Here is an 18,108-nt window from a genome sequence, read left to right as displayed (position 1 = left end):
CCAAAGACAACCTTACTACACACAGCCAGAGACCCAAAACCTTTGGGGCCAGGGTGATGGGCTCATACATTTGGAAGTGCAAGAGAGTAGTTCCTCAGCAGTGATGAAACAGGGCTCCCCAGGGCTGCCACAGAGTTAAAAGGAAATTTAGAAATTTGGGGCAGTGATTTTTTACCAAATGGAATAAAAATTTCAGTATTTTAACAGCTGGCATCACCTGAATAGTGTGTACTGGCTGCATATTAATCTTAAATATTCCCCAAGGAAACTTAAACACATATACAACAGAATAAATTAAAAGAATTTTTATGCAACCACTGATTTATCATAAGCAAAAAACCAAAAAGCTAAAAAGGAAAATGGATAATGAAAATAGACTAATGTGGATGAATCTCACAGAGGTTGAAAGAAACAAAGAAGACATAAAAGTATACATATACTATGATTTCATTCATATAAAGGTTTTATTTTTTTTTCTGTTTTTTTCATATAAAGGTTTTAACAGGTAAAACTAACTATACTGTATAGAGAACCATAAATCATAAAGAAATGCAAGGAAATGATTATTAGACTTGTGGAAGAGAAGGCTGGGTATAGGAAGGATTCAGGGACAGTAGAAATGCCCTTTACACAGATATTAATTCATCTGTGTAAGTTTAATGAACTTTTCTCTATTATCTTATTTTTGCAATAAAAGGGAAAAAAGTAAACATCTTCAAATAAGCTCTGGTAGCAATGGCAATTGGCAGCTGAAATGTGACTGTACAAATCATGCAAGAAATGGGCGGAGCTATGTGTCACAGCAACAAAAAGGAAAGTGATTGGAGAGTAAATGGGCGGAAATGGTATTTATTCAAGGACAAAGGACGTGGAGCACGCTCAAATCAGAAAGAAACCTCCAAGGCTAGCCTGCCAAAGAAAAATGAGCACCATGGGCAAAGTAAGCAAATATACTATTTGTTTGATTCTTGGGTTTTTGTCTCTTTATATATTTGCTAAAACAAGGTTCCTTCAGGGTTACTCTCAGAAAGCAATCTAAAGTTGATCAAAATGATCTGAATAAATTCATGCCAGGAACTTACTTTTAGGAAATTACAGTGGATTTGCCAAAATACTTACTACCTGAATTTTTAATTAAATATTACTTATAAAGGCCAAAAAAAGAGAGATTTCAATAACTATGCTATAACAATGAAATAGAATTTGCATCTGTTAGAAATAAAGTTAAAGAAAAATATGGAAAACATAGCATATTAATAACTAGAAAAAGTAGATTACAAAGTATTACATAGAAAAGATCCCGTTTAGGGATACTGAAAAAATTTATACCAAAATCATAAAATAAGTGATAAAATTACAAGTGGATTTTGTTTCTTTTGTTCTTATTTGTATTTTGAAATTTCTTATCATTAAAATATATTGTATCTGCAATAAGACTAATATTTAAAAAAAAAAAAAGACTAATATTTAAAAATATAATCCAAAATTGCATGACTATCAAAAATTATGTATTCATGTGTCAAAGACTGGGAAAGCATAACAAAAGGAAAATAGTAGCATGAGAACAGAGGATTATAGGTCTGCTTGTTTCTAGTTTCCTTCAATGTTACTTATATTTGAAATTTTAAATATAATTTTAATTGTAGTCTATATAATTACATATTAATTATATAATTAATCTCCCTCTCTCCCTCTTTCTCAGGTTATTAAGTGCAAAGCAGCTATTGCCTGGGAAACAGGCAAGCCCCTCTGCATAGAAGAGATTGAGGTAGCTCCCCCCAAGGCTCATGAAGTTCGAGTTCAAGTAAGTGGGGACGTTTCCTAGACAGCACAGACAAGGCACTAAGTGCAGACTTTGTTTCTTTAGGTCAGGCCTGCATGGTATGACTGAGAGTACCTGGAGTTTCACTTTCACCTATGGCGGAACTATATTTTTAGATCCATATAAAAACAGGCATTATCCGAAGAGGGGCAAATTACTAATTATCATTTGCTACTGATAAAAAGCTTAAAATGTATTTGAATTTATCTTAATATTAATCATCAGCCTGAGGAATTTGACAAAGGAATTCACTTTAGATTGGAATTAGTTTTCTTTTTGTTTTCCAGTTGCCAGTTATTGGAAAGTGTTAAAGGAAGATAAAAAAATTGGTTCCAAACAAGGGAGAGGAAAGAGCTGCAGTGCTACCCAGGGCAGTATAAGAGTCCTGGCTGCCCAGAGGAGGGAGAAGTGTAGGTGAGCAGGGAAAAGAGACTTCACTGTATAGACAGAGATCACAGATAGAGAGCTGGGACAACTCCATTTTCCCCACAGCTGGCCTGGCTTACATTTTTCCTCAGGACCACTACAGGACAGGTTTACACATGAGAATGATTAAGAGAACCTCATGAACAGAATCTTGAATAATAAGAGATATGCTGGTAATTGAGACAATCCTTTACCTGATACCTCTTTTAACTATAAAAATATTATTACCCCTATTTCATTTCATATGATTTCAACAAAATGTGCACAAGCCCTAGAAACCTATATTTCCTCCATTCCCTCTTCCTAAAAGATTTTGTTTAACTTTTCCCCATTACCTTTGACTTTTTCTTTCCTGGAGCCAGTAACTGCCAATTTTATCTCTGTATGATTTGCCAGTAGCAATGAAAGTTAGAAAACAAAGGTTTATTATTTAGAAGAGGAGAATATATGCTATTTTTTTATTGCTGTTTTTTTCCAAAATGTAATTCTTTTATTGAGCTCCAAGACTGTTGTAAAGTTTCAAGGTGACATTGGGCCCAAGATTAGCCTCCTAGGGCAGCCCCGGTGGCGCAGTGGTTTAGCGCCGCCTGCAGCCCGGGGCGTGATCTGGAGACCCTGGATCGAGTCCCACATCAGGCTCCCTGTATGGAGCCTGCTTCTCCCTCTGCCTGTGTCTCTGCCTCTCTCTCTCTCTGCATCTCTATGAATAAATAAATAAAATCTTTAAAAAAAAAAAAAAAAAGATTAGCCTCCTAACAACCCCAATGATATGACGGAAACAGGCCTCAAGTCTTTGGTTGCTTTGTAGATAATTGCCACTGCCCTGTGCCATACTGATGCCCATCCTATCAGTCCTAAATTTAAAGAGGCCCTTTTCCCAGTGATCCTTGGCCATGAGGGTGCAGGAATTGTGGAAAGTGTTGGGCCAGGAGTGACCAACTTCAAACCAGGTATGTTCTTTGCTGATGCCAATTAAATGGAAATGTCAGGATAATTTCAGGAACTGATAGAGTCCTGGCTTTGCATGCTATAATTGATCTCTATTTATATATGGGAACCATCTTTTCCAAAGACAAACTAAGACATACAATCTATCACAGTCTAACAATGGGACGGAGTATGTGAAGTCAGAACTAATAAAATATGGAAAATATGGTCACTTTATTTATATATAGCACTGAGAAACTGCTATGAAGCAAAGCCACAAAGTGGGACACAAATGAAAATTTATAACAACTTCTAAATAAAACAGAAAAATAATTTAGTATCATAAAGAATTTCTTTTTAACGATTTTATTTATTTATTCATGAAAGACAGAGAGGTAGAGACATAGGCAGGGGGAAAAGCAGGCTCCTTGTGGGGAGCCCAATGCGGGACCCGATCCTGGATCACAGGATCATAACCTGAGCCGAAGACAGATGCTCAACCACTGAGCCACCCAGGTGCCCCTCATTGAAAGGAAGTTAAGGAAGTTAAGGGGACACCTGGGTGGCTCAGCAGTTGAGTGGCTGCCTTCGGCTCAGGGCGTGATCCCGGGATCCAGGATCCAGTCCCGCATCGGGCTCCCCTTAGGGAGCCTGCTTCTCCTTCTGCCTGTGTCTCTGCCTCAATCTCTCTGTCTCTAGTGAATAAATAAATAAAATCTTAAAAAAAAAAAAAAGAAAAAGTTAAAAAGACAGTATATACAATACTTGGGGGAATCAGCAATCATGTAGAGTAACAAAATACTATAGCCATCTATACTTTATGCTAAACATAAAATATATATCATAAAGAAGATTCATCTGGTAGAGACTTTTACAAGCTGTATCTTAGGCACCATCCAACATATGGCCTTTCTTTCCAGGTGACAAAGTAATTCCACTCTACATGCCTCACTGTAGAAAATGCAAATTCTGTCTGAATCCACTCACAAATTTATGTAAAAAACTCAGGTAAGTCCTATACACTATTAGTAAGATTATAAATTGGTATAATATTTGGGGAAGTACATTGGCAATATCTGAATAAGCTTCTACCCACCAATACTAGTCCTAGATGTATATAAGAAATTGTTGTAAAATTACTCAAGGAAACATATGCTAGAATGTTCACTGCAACATTGTTTATAACAGCAATTAAAAATAGCCCAATGTCACGCCTGAGTGGCTCAGTGGTTAAGTGTCTGCCTTTGGCTCAGGTTGTGATCCCGGGATCCTGGGATCAAGTCCCACATTGGGCTTCCTGCAGGAATTCTGCTTCTCCCTCTGCCTATGTCTCTGTCTCTCTCTGAGTGTCTCTCATGAATAAATGGATTTTAAAAAATCTTTTTAAAAAATAGCTCAATGTCCACCAACAAGAGAATGGATTAATGAATTGCTGTGGAGTAACACAGTGGAATATTATATAACAATGAAAAGGGTTAAACTTGATCTACATACAACAACATAGAATAGTTTCACATACATGATGTTAAAGGAAAGAAGCAAGTTTCTGATAAATATATTTAGTGAGATATCATATACAAAATAATACAATATACAGGGGAGCCTGAGTAGCTCAGTTCTTTAAGCTTCTGACTCCTGATTTCAGCTCAGCTCCTGATCTCAGGTTTGTGAGATTGAAGGCTCTGCCCTCAGTGGAGAGTCTGCTTCTCTCCTTCTCAATCTCTCTCTCAAATAAATAAATAAATCTTTAAAAAGATAAAACAACAGTAATACTATATATATAATATAGTTTATGGTTACATGTGTATGCAGTTAAGGTATAAATATATTACTGAACTGATAAATGCCAAACTCAAGATAGTAGCTACTTCTATAGGAAATGAGGAATGAAATGAGGTACAATAAAGTAATTTATTCCAAGGCCCACAGATAAAGTCTTAGAGCTAGATTTTGACCGTAGACATTCTGACTCCAGAGTTCAAAACCTTTATCAACTTATTCTTTAATGAGACTACATACAGAAAAACCTCCTAAAAAGGGGGAGAGGGGAATGCTTGGGTGGCTCAGCAATTTAGCATCTGCCTTTAGCTCAGGGCATGTTACTGGAGTCCCGGAATTGAGTCCTGCATGGGGCTCCCTGCTTCTTCCTCTGCCTGTGTCTCTACCTCTCTCTCTCTGTGTGACTCATGAATAAATAAATAAATAAATAAGTAAATCTTAAAAAAAAGAAAAGGAAAAGAAAAATCTATTTAAAAAAAGAAAAGAAAAATCTATTTTAAAAAAAGGAAAAGAAAAATCTATTTTCCAGTTTTCCTTCTCCCAAAAAAACTCTAGAAGATAACTTTATTGGGCACGGAGTTTAAATTTTATACTCAGAATTTGCACAGAGCACAGCAGCAGCAAATAATAACATCCATATTATTCTTTAATGTCGATTGAAGCTAGTTATTTCAGAAGCTAAAATTGTACTACTCTTACATCTAATTACTGTGCCTCAATTTCCTCATCTATAAGATGGGAATAATAATAATGCTTACTTCACAGGGTTATTATAGATAGTTAAAGCATTAATACAACCCTTTGCAAACTTTAAATAAAATAATAGATTTTGGCAATGACCATCAATTATTTCTAACACCACAAAAAGAGAGATAATAAGGTATTATGTACCTCCAGATGAAAATTCACAGCACCACCTTTGAAATATTCCTACAAAAATATAAAACCTAAATTAAATCAACCAGTTAGATTGAAAATACTAGTTAAGAGGAAATACAGGGATGGGAAAATGTGTTACACCCAATTATAGGAATGTAATCAGGAAAATTCAGAATGGAAAAACTGTACAGAACAAATGACTGTTTCTTCAACAAATAAATTTCAAAGAAAAAAACAAGGAGGGAGGTGAGAACCTATCAATTAAAAGAGATAACACACGTCAACTAAATGCAATATATCAACCTAAAAGAATCTCTTTGAGATACATAATAAAATATTTACAAATGAAACAGTAATGAGTGGGGTTTACTTCGAAACCATCCCATTGGGGAGGGTAGGTGCTGGGGAAGAGTGAGCCTTGAGGTGGGGGTTGGGGGAGTAAAAGATGCCAGAAGAACAGCCCTGAGTTGATAACTGCTAAAGCTGGGATATAATTGCACAGGCATTCAAAAGGCTAGTATTTCTCCATTTATGTACAGTTGAGTTTCCATAAGTTTTTTTCTAAGAATTATTACATACAAACCCTCAAGAGAGTTTCTGGCACATAAAAAATATTCAATAAAAAGTTTATTATCATTATTAACTTTAGAGTACTTCTGACTATATATTTAGGTGAAAAGACTCAAGTCATTTTCTCAATTTTTCTATCTCATAAAAGTGTCATAACAAATATATAACACTTAACTGTTTTTTTCAGGAATGTAACCAGTGGTCTATTTATGTTCTCTCTTTATTATCTTGTTTTTTTTAATTTTTAATTTTTTTTATTTTCTAGTCTAGTCAAAAATCCTATTGTTGATCAAGAACTAATGGAAGACAAAACCAGCAGGTTTACCTGCAAAGGAAAACCAATTTACCATTTCATGGGGACCAGTACCTTCACTCAGTACACTGTAGTGTCAGATATAAATCTTGCCAAAATCGATGATGATGTAAATTTAGAGAGAGCTTGTCTGTTTGGATGTGGATTTTCAACTGGCTATGGAGCTGCAATCAACACTGCCAAGGTAAAAGTGGTTCGTCACCAGGTTGCATAAAATAGAATTTACTAGGAGATGGAGTAATAAAGCAGCTAGCTATTCTTCAAGCCTTAGCTCTGTCATTTATTACTTCTATGACTTTAGGCAAGTTATTTAACCCCTCTATTCCTACTCTCTGCAATAACATCTAGTATAAATAGGTAAGGAGGTAATCAAATCATATTACATATGTAAGGCACCTAACTCAGCAGCTGGCATACAGTCAGCACTCAGTTCATGTTAATTTCTTTTCCTATACTAGTATGTTAGATCACAGACTATCCCTGCCTTAAATATAGCGTGCTTAAATATGTCACCTAAATATGAATGTTCACCATGGGAGAGCAGACCTAGTCAAGAGGCAACAGAAACTACAGAAACTCCCACCCATCTCCATTTAGTCACCTCTGCTTTTTTCCTGATCCTGTAGATTTCTCTCCCTCAAACTGGTAATTCACCTCTGGTTCTTATCCTGTCCTTTTGTGGCTCCAAAGGCGAATCTCAGGTGGCAGCCCTGATGGTGGCAAGATGCATCCTTGGAATCTCATGTTAGAATTTAGAAACTTTCACAAAACTGTTTAATGAGAGACTGGACAGGTGTCAGTATCACTTGGATGCCTCAAACAACCGCCTTGATGTCAGTCTTCGATCCTTGAGTTCAAACTGCAAAATGCATCCAGAGTGCTCTTTCTAAACAGAAACAAAACAACAAATGTTGTTTCTAAACAACAAATGTGAAGATTTCATTGCCCTTTCATTACTCCACTTTTCCATCAGTGGGGTAGTGATTCTCCCTAATTCTACCTTCACAGGGTCACCATTCCCCCAAGCCTGACCCTCAGTTTCTGGGCTCCAATCACTGTGGCCCCTGGGCTTTCCATACATGGCTCCCATCAACACTGCCTGGAAAGCTCCCCGCCCCCTACACATACACACACCCCTCTTCTGGCTGTCTCCATTTTTTTGTCATTTCCTACCAGAAACCCTCCAAACTGTCAGGCATGTACTGGGTGTCCCTCTCAGTTTCCCCTAAAGTGTCTGTGCTTATTGTCCCTGTCTCTCTTCTTATCACACTCTGGAGAAATTTTCCATTTATTTCTCCTTCTTATTAGACTATTTGCTCCTTGAGGGCAAGAACTCTCTCTTGTTCATTGTGGTATCTCCAGAGCCTAGCCCTGTGCCTGGCACACAGTAGGAACTGGATAATTTTTCAATGAATGAATGAAAAAAAGCCAGGTTCATATGCAATCCTTAAAACATCTTGATAAGGCTTGATCCTCAGCTTTGCAATCTAAATACTCCTCTTTATCAGGTTACCTGCAGTTGTTCAAGTGTCAAGGAAATAAACTCAACCTAATCAAAATTAAAAACTGATCTAATAGCCATAATATCAAGATAAGACTTTTCATTGAGAATCAGTCAAGCAGACAGAAATGTTGTTTTTGGCTATCAGTATATTAAAAATTAAAAACAGTATAGTCAATCAGAAAAAGACAATTTCATATGGTTTCACTCATATGTAGAATATAAGAAACAGTGCATGGGAAGGGAGGGAAACTGAATGGGAAGAAATCAGAGAGGGAGACAAACCATTAGAGACTCTTAACTATAGAAAACAAACTGAGGGTTGCTGGAGGGGAGGAGGGTACAGGGATGGGGTAATTGGGTGATGGGACATTAAGGAGGCCACATGATATGATGAGCACTGGGTGTTATATGTAACTGATTAATTACTGAAAACTACATCTGATGTACTATACTACATAATAATGTACTATATCTTGGATAACTGAATTTAAATTCTTTAAAAAAGGAAAATATAAAATAAAATAAAATTTTGTTCTGATAACATAAAGGGAAGAGGAAAACAAGTGGATTATTTTCACCTAGGTTTCTTTTTGTTTTTGTTTTGTTTTGTTTTGTTTTTTGAGCTTATAATTCTAATGGCATTCAAATGATTCTCCAAATTTAGCCAGTGACTCATCCATTTTAATCTTGGCAGACTTCCCTCATTGGCTGTATCATTTAGCTTTATGACAAGCAGTCTTTTTTTTTTTTTTTAGGCAGTCTTTTATTTATATGTTCCTGCCTCTACTTCACTCTCTTCCTTTAAAAAAAAAAAAAAAAAATGAGACCACTTCCATTTAAAGTTAATTTATAATTTTGCTGCCTGCAGGTCACCCCTGGCTCTACTTGTGCTGTCTTTGGCCTAGGAGGCGTTGGGCTTTCCACTATAATGGGTTGTAAAGTAGCAGGAGCTTCCAGAATCATCGCTATTGACATCAACAATGAGAAGTTTACAAAGGCCAAAGCCCTTGGAATCACTGAATGCCTCAATCCTAGAGACTTCAATAAACCCATCCAGGAAGTCATCATTGAAATGACCAATGGAGGTGTGGATTTTGCCTTTGACTGTGCAGGTGGACCTGAAGCCATGGTACATATAGTTTTTATAATAGTATATAATAAATTGCATGTATTAATATTATTAAACTATTTAATAATATAAATATTATTAAATTGGTAGTATGTATATTGATAAGGTTATTTTGAATTTAACATTAGTATATTTATATATATGTAAATTATATATTTATATAAATATTATTTATTAATAATATCAGATTATGTATATTATTAATATTTGATTAATAAATGTTAATACTTACTTGGATTATTAATATTTCTGTATATTCTTCCACATGAAGTTTAGCAAAAAGAGAAAACTTAGAAATAAACATTTTAAAAGAATTGTGCCTATGAGAAATGATAGAGAAAAAAAACAGAAAAGGCAGAGTTAGAGGAGGGAAGAAGACAGGGTGACACGTGTCACCCCTAACAGCTGGAGGCATTCCATTCCAACCTAAAAGCAGAGTGGTGAGAGGTCAGCAATCTACAAACAATCCAATTCCATTCGTCAGATCTTAATAAAAGGGATGCCAAATTAGGTCCACATCATAAATCTGAAATTTTCAATATATTCAATATATTAAAAACATACATACACACACACATACTTCAAAATTAAAATGTAGACCTTTTAAAAAATAAAAAAATAAAAATAAAATAAAATAAAATGTAGACCTTTTGTCCTAAGCACTACAATTCTGTATCATTCAGATTTCTTCTCTCAGGACAAGCTACATAATTTGAAGGCCTTTCCAGGCACAGAGCCCTGAACAACTACACTGGCTGCAGGCCCATGAAACCAGCCTTGTTTATTCTACTCTCAAAAGTGGGGTAAAGAACCAATCACACAGACTACACATGGAAAAGTTAGCTTGTCAGACTGCCTAACCTCACTTTCCAGCGGATGGTCACTTGATGTCTATTTGCTCAAAGAGGCTAAATCGAGTTTTGTTTTGTTTTATGAGATGACTAACAATTTATCAACTGATTATCTGCCATGGATTCTTCCTATTTCATGAAGGAGATCTGTGGAGGAGCTGTGGTGTTACGCCCTTTTATTTACAACTTCATTCAACATGGCTCTCAAAACCCTCCTCTAGGGAGGTTATAAAAATAGAATTCTGTACTTCAACATCCCAGTAGCAGGCTTTGTACAGTTCTTCCCCTTGATTTTTACCCAACTGATGCATTCTCCAGAAGAGAATGGAGATGGGGAGGAGCTGCTGAAAGCATGAGGCTCCCTTCCTGGGTCTCCCCTCTCAGAATGGTTTCATTGGAATAATGTAACTGTTTAAAGGAGGATCTAGCAGGTAATAAGCACTCCATAAATGTTAGCTATTACTGAAAACTCATGCATTAAGGGCTTCTTATCCTATACTGGTCCTTTGTGTTCAATGCTTCAGATCCTGCTTCTTAAATTATTGTTGGCATCTGCAACTTACAATGTGCCACATCCATTCCTCCACTTTCCACAGCTCAAATTTTTTTCAAACATTGAAATTCAACCTATTGATATTATTTTTCCAGTATGGAGATTCTCAACACTGGCTACATTTTAGAAATGCCTGGGGAGTTGTTACTATCATTGTTTGGTACCAATGAATGGGCCATATCCCAGGATATTCTCATGAGTCTAGGGCCCAGGTACAATATTTTTTACAAGTTACTCCAGTTGAGAACTACTTAATCTAAATCTTGGCAGGTTCTATTATTATTTAAATTATGGAATAGACTTACAACAGAGAATCCAAATAAGAATAGATGGGTTTAGTTATCACAAAAAGATCAGCTATCTACCCATCCACCATGTTTCCATAACTAAGGAAATCTAAATTTCTTGGTTGTAGAGCAGAGTCCAGTAATACCTGTGAATGAACTTGAATTCAATGACCACTAATGCTCTTAAGCAGCCTAAAGGAGGCGCCTGAGGGGCTCAGTCAGTTAAACATCTGCCTTCAGCTCACGTGGTGATCCCAGGGTCGTGGAATCGAGTCCTATATCAGGCTCCTAGGATCAAGCCCCATATCAGGCACCTTGCTAAGCAGGGAGTTTGCTTCTCCCTCTCCCTCTGCCTCTTGCCCTGCTTGTGCTCTCTCTCTCTCTCTCTTTCCTTGCCAAATAAATAAATAAAATCTTTACAAAGTAAAGCAGCCTGAAGAACCCACAGAACAATCATAAAGTTACATTAACTGGCAATATTATAAAGTTTTGAGAAGCAAAAGTAATTCTCATCAAAAATTATCAGAAGCTTCTAAATAAAACCCTTTACTTGCATATGATACCCATTTTTAACTAAGTTATCATCAGGGAGATGAATCCCTTGCTTGAAGCTAAGCTCCAGAAATGTAGAACAGGCTAACAGGGGGCACCTGAGTGGCTTAGTAAACTAGGCATTGGACTCTTGATCTTGGCTTGGGTTATTATCTTGGGATCATGGGATTGAGCCCCACACTGGACTCTGCACTCAGTAGGCAGTCTCCTCAGGATTCTTACTCCCTCTCCCTCCAACCATTCCCCTCTCCCATTCTCTCTCTCTCTCTCTCTCTCTCAAATAGATGGATAAATCTTCTTTAAAAAAAGGGCCAACAGGAAAGATATTTTAAAATTAAAATAGAAAATAGGAGTTAATATAAATAGCTACCTTCAGGTAATAAGTCTATGAATTTTCTCCTCTCCATGGATCTCTCTATACAGCATAAACAAAAATATTTCTGCCATATAAAAAGTGCATACAGTAAAGCAGTTGCTATTTAGAAATGTTATGAAGTCAGGCAGCCCAGGTGGCTCAGTGGTTTAACGCTGCCTTCAGCCCAAGGGCCTGATCCTGGAGACCTGGGATCGAGTCCCACATCAGGCTCCCTGCATGGAGCCTGCTTCTCTCTCTGCCTCTCTCTCTCTTTCCCTGTGTCTCTCATGAATAAATAAATAAAATCTTTAAAAAAAATAAAGAAATGTTATGAAGTCTCAAAACAATAAACATTTATTCAAATAAAATTTTCATAATACATTCTAAAAGTTCTAGGTCACTTCATCTTCCAATACTAGTAAGACAGACAAAGAGAAGGGGGAGAATTTACTTCAAATTGCTTCTTTTATACAGTGATCAATGATGAAAAAAAGCTATACTTCCTATTGAGACTTTTGTAAAAATAAAAATTGCCCAACAAGTCAGAATTAAATTGAGCACTGACTATGACAAAGGATATAAAACAAAGTTTATGCTTTTCTTCTTTAAGATTAGTCTCAAAAATTAAAATGTTCATCTATTTACCATACAGCTTCTTGTGGAATGGTCATCCACAGTTTATGTCTTTCTCAAATTCCTTAAAATTTTCAACCCTTGGCATTTTTGTATTAACCTCAAACTTGCAGTAGGTTAACATAACATTTTTTCTCTTGTGGAAAGATCAAGGCAACTCCCCTGGGCCACTGTCTTCCATGTAATGACTCAGCTAGTTCTTTTTTTTTTTTTTAATGAGAGAGAGAGAGAGGCAGAGTGAGAAGCAGGCTCCCTATAAGGAGTCCGATGTGGGACTCGATCCCAGGACCCCAGGATCATGCCCTGAGCTGAAGGCAGACCTCAACCACTGAGCCACCCAGGCGTCCCTCATTTTTGACCTCACAATGTCAACATGAGGTCATCTGGATTGTTATAGCAGGAGAATGGACAGCTGGCAGGATGTATACCGGGTTTTCTGTTTTGTCTACGAAATAACACACATCACTTCTGCCGATAATCTATTGCCCAGAACTAGTTATATAACTCTACTTCTGAGAGATAAATAATGTAGGAAAACTGATAAAATGTTTTATGAGCAGCATCTAGTGTCAGATTCTGTTTAACTGTCTTGCTCTGTTTTAAATAACATTTTTTATTTATCTTATATTGAGATATACTAAGTTTACAATGTGTACCTCATTCCCTAGGTTCTAGTAGATACCCATCCTCTCTTCATGACTTCAAGGATTGTGTTTTTATGCCTCTGAAATTGCAAATGTTTTAGTACATACCCACAGCAGATCATCAAAAACTTGATTAGAATTTATAATATATATCTTCTAGAATTCTTTTCTAACTTCACATATTTTTTTCTTTCTTGATTTGCAATGATACACATTCCAGATTCAGCATAACTATGGTATTAAACAGAAGAAAATAATGGGTTCTGTTTCTTTTCAATATCTTTTTTTTTCAATATCTTTTTTTGATGAAGTTCAAACTTTTAATGAATCTTCTACCTGAAACTGTACAGTGGAGCTTCAAGTATCATCAACAATGCCATAACCTCATTAGCTTGACTAATCTTATCTTATATGCAGAGTTGTATAAATTTTCCCTAAAGTATTGTACATACCTACAGAGTTCATGTTCTACTTTTTCTACTTATTCAACTAATCCTTTTTGTTTTACCTTCTAGAGAGCAGCCCTGGACTGCACAACAGTAGGTTGGGGATCATGTACTTTGATTGGAGTAAACTCTGAAATGTCAAGATTGACTATATCTCCAGTAGAGCTAATAATGGGCCGTACCATAAATGGAACATGCTTTGGTGGTCAGTTTTTTTCTCTTTTAATTTACTCCATAGTAGTATGCAAATTCTTCCAATGAAGATTATTGAATGAAAAGGGGAAAAAATGTTGTTTAAATACTGAGTGCCTAATAACATATCTAGAGACTGCATAAAAGTTATTCTAGGAATTATTTGAAAGTAAACAGTTTTTTTTACTTAAATTTGCCAACATATAGTATAACACCCAGTGCTCATCCCATCAAGTGCCCTCCTCAGTGCCCAGTCACCCAGTTACCCCATCCCCCTTATTCACCTCCCCTTCCACAACCCTTTGTTTGTTTCTCAGAGTTAGGAGTCTCTCATGGTTTGTCTCCCTCTCCAATTTTTCCCTGAAAGTAAACAGTTTGCATAGATGGATAACTACAATTTGCAAACTGAAATGAAATTTGCATTAAAATGAACCAACACAGAGGAACAAAAGGTAAACTTTAATCAATCTGATAATTCCTTATCTAGAAGTAGGAACTAATTTTAACATTTCTTATTAAGAAAAACTTTTAAATAAATTAAACTGTAGAAAATTAAAGATGGGAGGGATAATCCATTTGAAAGCAACTCAAATCTGACCTAGTAATTTAATTCACTCAACAAACTGATTAAACTACCTCCTGTCAAATACCGTGTCTTTACTTGGCTTCTTGGCCAAATTGCAGGTTGGAAAAGCGATTCTATCCCAAAGCTGGTTACTGACTACAAGAATAAGAAATTTGATCTGGATCTATTGGTGACTCACACTCTGCCTTTTGACAAAATCAATGAGGCATTTGACATAATGAACCAAGGAAAAAGGTAAATTAACAAGGAGGTTTGAAAAACCTTTATGATGACCTTATTTGTTAAAAACTAACCAGTTTGTCTTTTCTCACATTTTCCACATCATCACACATACTAGATGTGCTTTAAAGATTAAATGGTGACCTCTGGAAAAAAGAAAAGCTTTCTACTCAATTTCCATAATGTACACTGCCATACACTATTCCAACAGAGAGTGGTGATATAAACTGACACATATTTTCCCTTTCACAAACAACTGTTAATTCAGTTGGGGCTGTTCCCTAGAAAGAAAGGTTTCTACGGTATAATGTCAGGTCATTCTGGTGCAATATAGCCCTAGGTCTCCCATCATTAAATTCTGCAATTAACAAAGTGCCCATTCCAGTCCCTTCAAGGTCAGAACCAAGTGAAAACCACTGATATGTGAGCAGTGAATGACTCATTTAAAGAAACAAAGGATACCTCAACTCTTACTCTCTTGCTTTGTCCGGAGTCTACAATAAGATACAATCTGATCCATGGTTTTAACTATATTGTGCTCCCTTGGTACAGATCATGAGAACTAACTTATAGAAATGGCCCAACTGGAGTTCTGTAGCAACTGAGGAGCAGGAGAGACTAGGATCAATGATTTTGGTTAAAATGATTAAGCACAGCTTTCAATAGAAGCAAAGAGCAAAACACCAGGAATAGTTTCATAGAGGAGATGTAAAAAAAAAAAAAAAGGAACAAAACAAGAAGATATCACAAAATGGGAGTTTCACAAAATGAAACTAAAGTTACATGACATGAGTTTGAAACAGAAAATAAATGTTGCAAAAGAAGAAAACATGTGAGGACCCTGGCTACTTCCTAGGAAAGTATTTCCTGAGAAATTATTTATACTGACATGAACTCTCTATTTTGCAAACCCATTAACTGCAATGTATCAAGAAGAAGCTCGATAGAAAGAAAAAGAAAGATTATTTAAGCTACACAAATTAACTTAGTGTATAAACCCTGCAATATTTTGCATAATCTCAATATTCTTATAAGGAGTATTCCTTATGTTGGGAGTTAGGTTGGAATATGGGGCATTAGACCCCAAAACTCATATCTCATGCACCACCACCCTTTTCCCCCTTGATTTCTGTGTCATGGAATACACCCACAAGGAATGCTAAGTGGCAGCCAAATGGAAAATGGTGAATTACTTTATTAATAGCTGGGCAAGTCTCCCATGCTTTTAAAGTAGGCCTGATAAATCAGTGAGAGAATGGAAGGCTGAGGGCTAGATACTTGAGTAAGGCCTCCTACTTCCCCTCTGGCTCACTGAGAAAACCACATTACTGCCCACACTGATGGAAAGGTGACAATGCAGAAAGCAGAGGATGGGACTTAGCATATGGGTATAGGAAGCACAACTGAGGATAGGCCCTCCTGCCATACCAACTGCATAGAAGCAAGGAAGTGGAGGGAATACAACACTCAGTTGGCCTCTTAAGGTGCAGTGACCCTGACTCATGGCAAGGAAAGGACATAGAGGTTCTCCCTCCACAGGTAGAAAGATGTAGTTCCCGTCCCTGGGTGAAGAAAACATATATGCATGGCAACCTGCTAATGCCAGGGATTCCATAGCTCTAGCAGTAAGGTGGAACATAAGGAAGTCTCTGTCCTTGAGGCTTACCTCGTTCTTTGCTTCTACATGTTGAAGGAATTATCAAGGAGTAAGAATATTTAGATTCTCAGAAAGCATCATCCCAATACACCAAGCAGTGACTATTCCAAGACAAAAACCTCACTACAATCCTAGCATGTTCTACTTTATAGCACCATTGGGCAGCACAGACCTCACCCAGGGTCACATGAAGGTCCCCAAGTTTTCCCAGCTTATTAGCACCATATATGAAGTATTATTAATTCTATGAATGGAAGAAGATGCCAAGATAAAAGAAATTAGACATAATTTGTTAATTTCTTTTTTTTATAGATGTCTATAAAGAAAAATTAAACCAAATGTCGAAATAAAAGTACAAAAATTATTTGTGGGTCTTGGTTAAATTTACCGCAAAAATTATGCTGATTGTTGTCTTATTATTAACAGCCTTCGGATAGTCCTGACCTTTTGAAGACACCAGGAATAAATTGGAATACTATCTGACTGAATCTGAACCTGTCTGGGTTAATTTACAATCTATAATAATGAACCACGGATTGCCATGAATTTAAACAACTATTTAAAGTTAACATCTCAACATCAAATAGTTATAAACATTACAGCATTTGTATCCATAAAATATATTAATATTTCCTGTTTAGTAATTATGATAACTGGTGTGTTTATGAATAGAATTATATGATGAGAATTGTTCAAAACTAGTTCTGGAGAGGTGGGAGCGGGGAATGACGGGTAAGAAGTAAAGCTTGTTGGCTATATGTTTATAATTTTTTAGGTTGGGTGATAAATATTCAGGGTTTCATTACTGTTCTCTCTACTTTTGCTTATGCTTAAAATTCTCCATAATAAAATTTGATTTTTACTAGAATGACTACTATATATGTGTACATAAGATACAAGTATCTTTAAAATGTCATATATATATATATATAATGCTGTTACATAATTTGGGGGTTTCAATAAGCTACAAGCTGATCTTCTTTAATAAGCTGCTAAATAATTTCCTTCTTGACATCAGGTATTTACTTTTCTCTTAGCCCTGCTTTACCACTATGAACTATAATCACAAGTAATGGGATATCAAAAGCTATATAAATGGGTAGAGATAAATAAAAAATGAAGATTTTTTTAAAGATTTTATTTATTTATTCATGAGAGAGGCAGAGACCTAGACAGAGGGAAAAGTAGGCTCCTCACAGGGAACCTGATATGGGACTCAATCCCTGCACCTGAGATTACCACCTGAGCAGAAAGCAGATGCTCAACTGCTGAGCCACCCAGACATCCCAAAAATGAAGATCTTTTAAGGAGAGGGTAATTTGGAACAGCTATCAGCTCACCATAATTCCTGAAACCCACTCGTTTTATTAAATGTTTACCACATGTTGAACTGAGAGAAGATAAACTTCCCGGAAGCGTTGGCAGAGAAGGGTGATAATATTTCAAAGTAGAAACTTACATTCGGGGTTACTGCAGACTCTCTTTGGTTAGAAATGGAAGGCAGTTAATCTGTCTGTAAATGCTTGCTTGGTTACCATTGCGGGGAGTAGGATATACCCAACAGGTGGCTGTCCTTTCCCATACTATTCCCTGTATCAGGTGTGTTCTATCTCCTCCTCATCCCCTGGACTCCTCTCCTCAATCTTTCCCCAGCTTCACGAACTTCCCACCTCCTTTTCAGCTGTTGGCAGCCCTGGAACTGTTTGCCTTCCCAGATTTCCTTTGGCTCTTACTGTCTTTATGGAAATCTTAACACATGCTGCTTCCATTGTTAGTTTTGCAAG

General features: G+C 36.5%; 1 protein-coding gene and 1 long non-coding RNA gene across 7 annotated transcripts in view; one reads left to right on the top strand and one right to left on the bottom strand.

The window, feature by feature from the left end:
• The window catches only part of LOC144303727 (uncharacterized), a 122,121-nt gene that overhangs the window by 88,284 nt on the left and 15,729 nt on the right, over nucleotides 1-18,108 (bottom strand). For 3 of the 6 annotated variants that reach the window (XR_013370696.1, XR_013370700.1, XR_013370697.1), the window contains exon 3: nucleotides 5,846-7,602. This is a non-coding gene — a long non-coding RNA (uncharacterized LOC144303727). The remainder of the gene's footprint in view (nucleotides 1-5,845; nucleotides 7,603-18,108) is intronic. The other 3 variants (XR_013370698.1, XR_013370699.1, XR_013370701.1) reach the window with 1 other exon arrangement.
• On the top strand, nucleotides 785-17,192 carry ADH4 (alcohol dehydrogenase 4 (class II), pi polypeptide). Its single transcript, XM_077882092.1, has 9 exons — nucleotides 785-940; nucleotides 1,703-1,804; nucleotides 3,057-3,198; nucleotides 4,096-4,183; nucleotides 6,669-6,900; nucleotides 9,089-9,349; nucleotides 13,740-13,875; nucleotides 14,547-14,682; nucleotides 16,751-17,192. Exons 1-9 carry the CDS (start codon nucleotides 833-835, stop codon nucleotides 16,773-16,775), a joined length of 1,230 nt encoding a protein of 409 aa, XP_077738218.1. The 5' UTR covers nucleotides 785-832; the 3' UTR covers nucleotides 16,776-17,192.

Source organism: Canis aureus, chromosome 33 (assembly GCF_053574225.1).
Source record: "Canis aureus isolate CA01 chromosome 33, VMU_Caureus_v.1.0, whole genome shotgun sequence".
NCBI lineage: Eukaryota > Metazoa > Chordata > Mammalia > Carnivora > Canidae > Canis > Canis aureus.
The sequence above is the reverse complement of the archived record's forward strand: the minus strand, read 5'-3'. Positions and strand labels throughout refer to the sequence as shown.

Bases quoted from the DNA above. Each gene is read 5' to 3' on its own strand.
- ADH4 (XM_077882092.1), top strand. From the start codon at position 833: ATGGGCGGAAATGGTATTTATTCAAGGACAAAGGACGTGGAGCACGCT. The intron at 941-1,702 runs GTAAGCAAATAT...CCTCTTTCTCAG, and splicing joins AAATGAGCACCATGGGCAAA to GTTATTAAGTGCAAAGCAGC. The intron at 9,350-13,739 runs GTACATATAGTT...TTTACCTTCTAG, and splicing joins CAGGTGGACCTGAAGCCATG to AGAGCAGCCCTGGACTGCAC.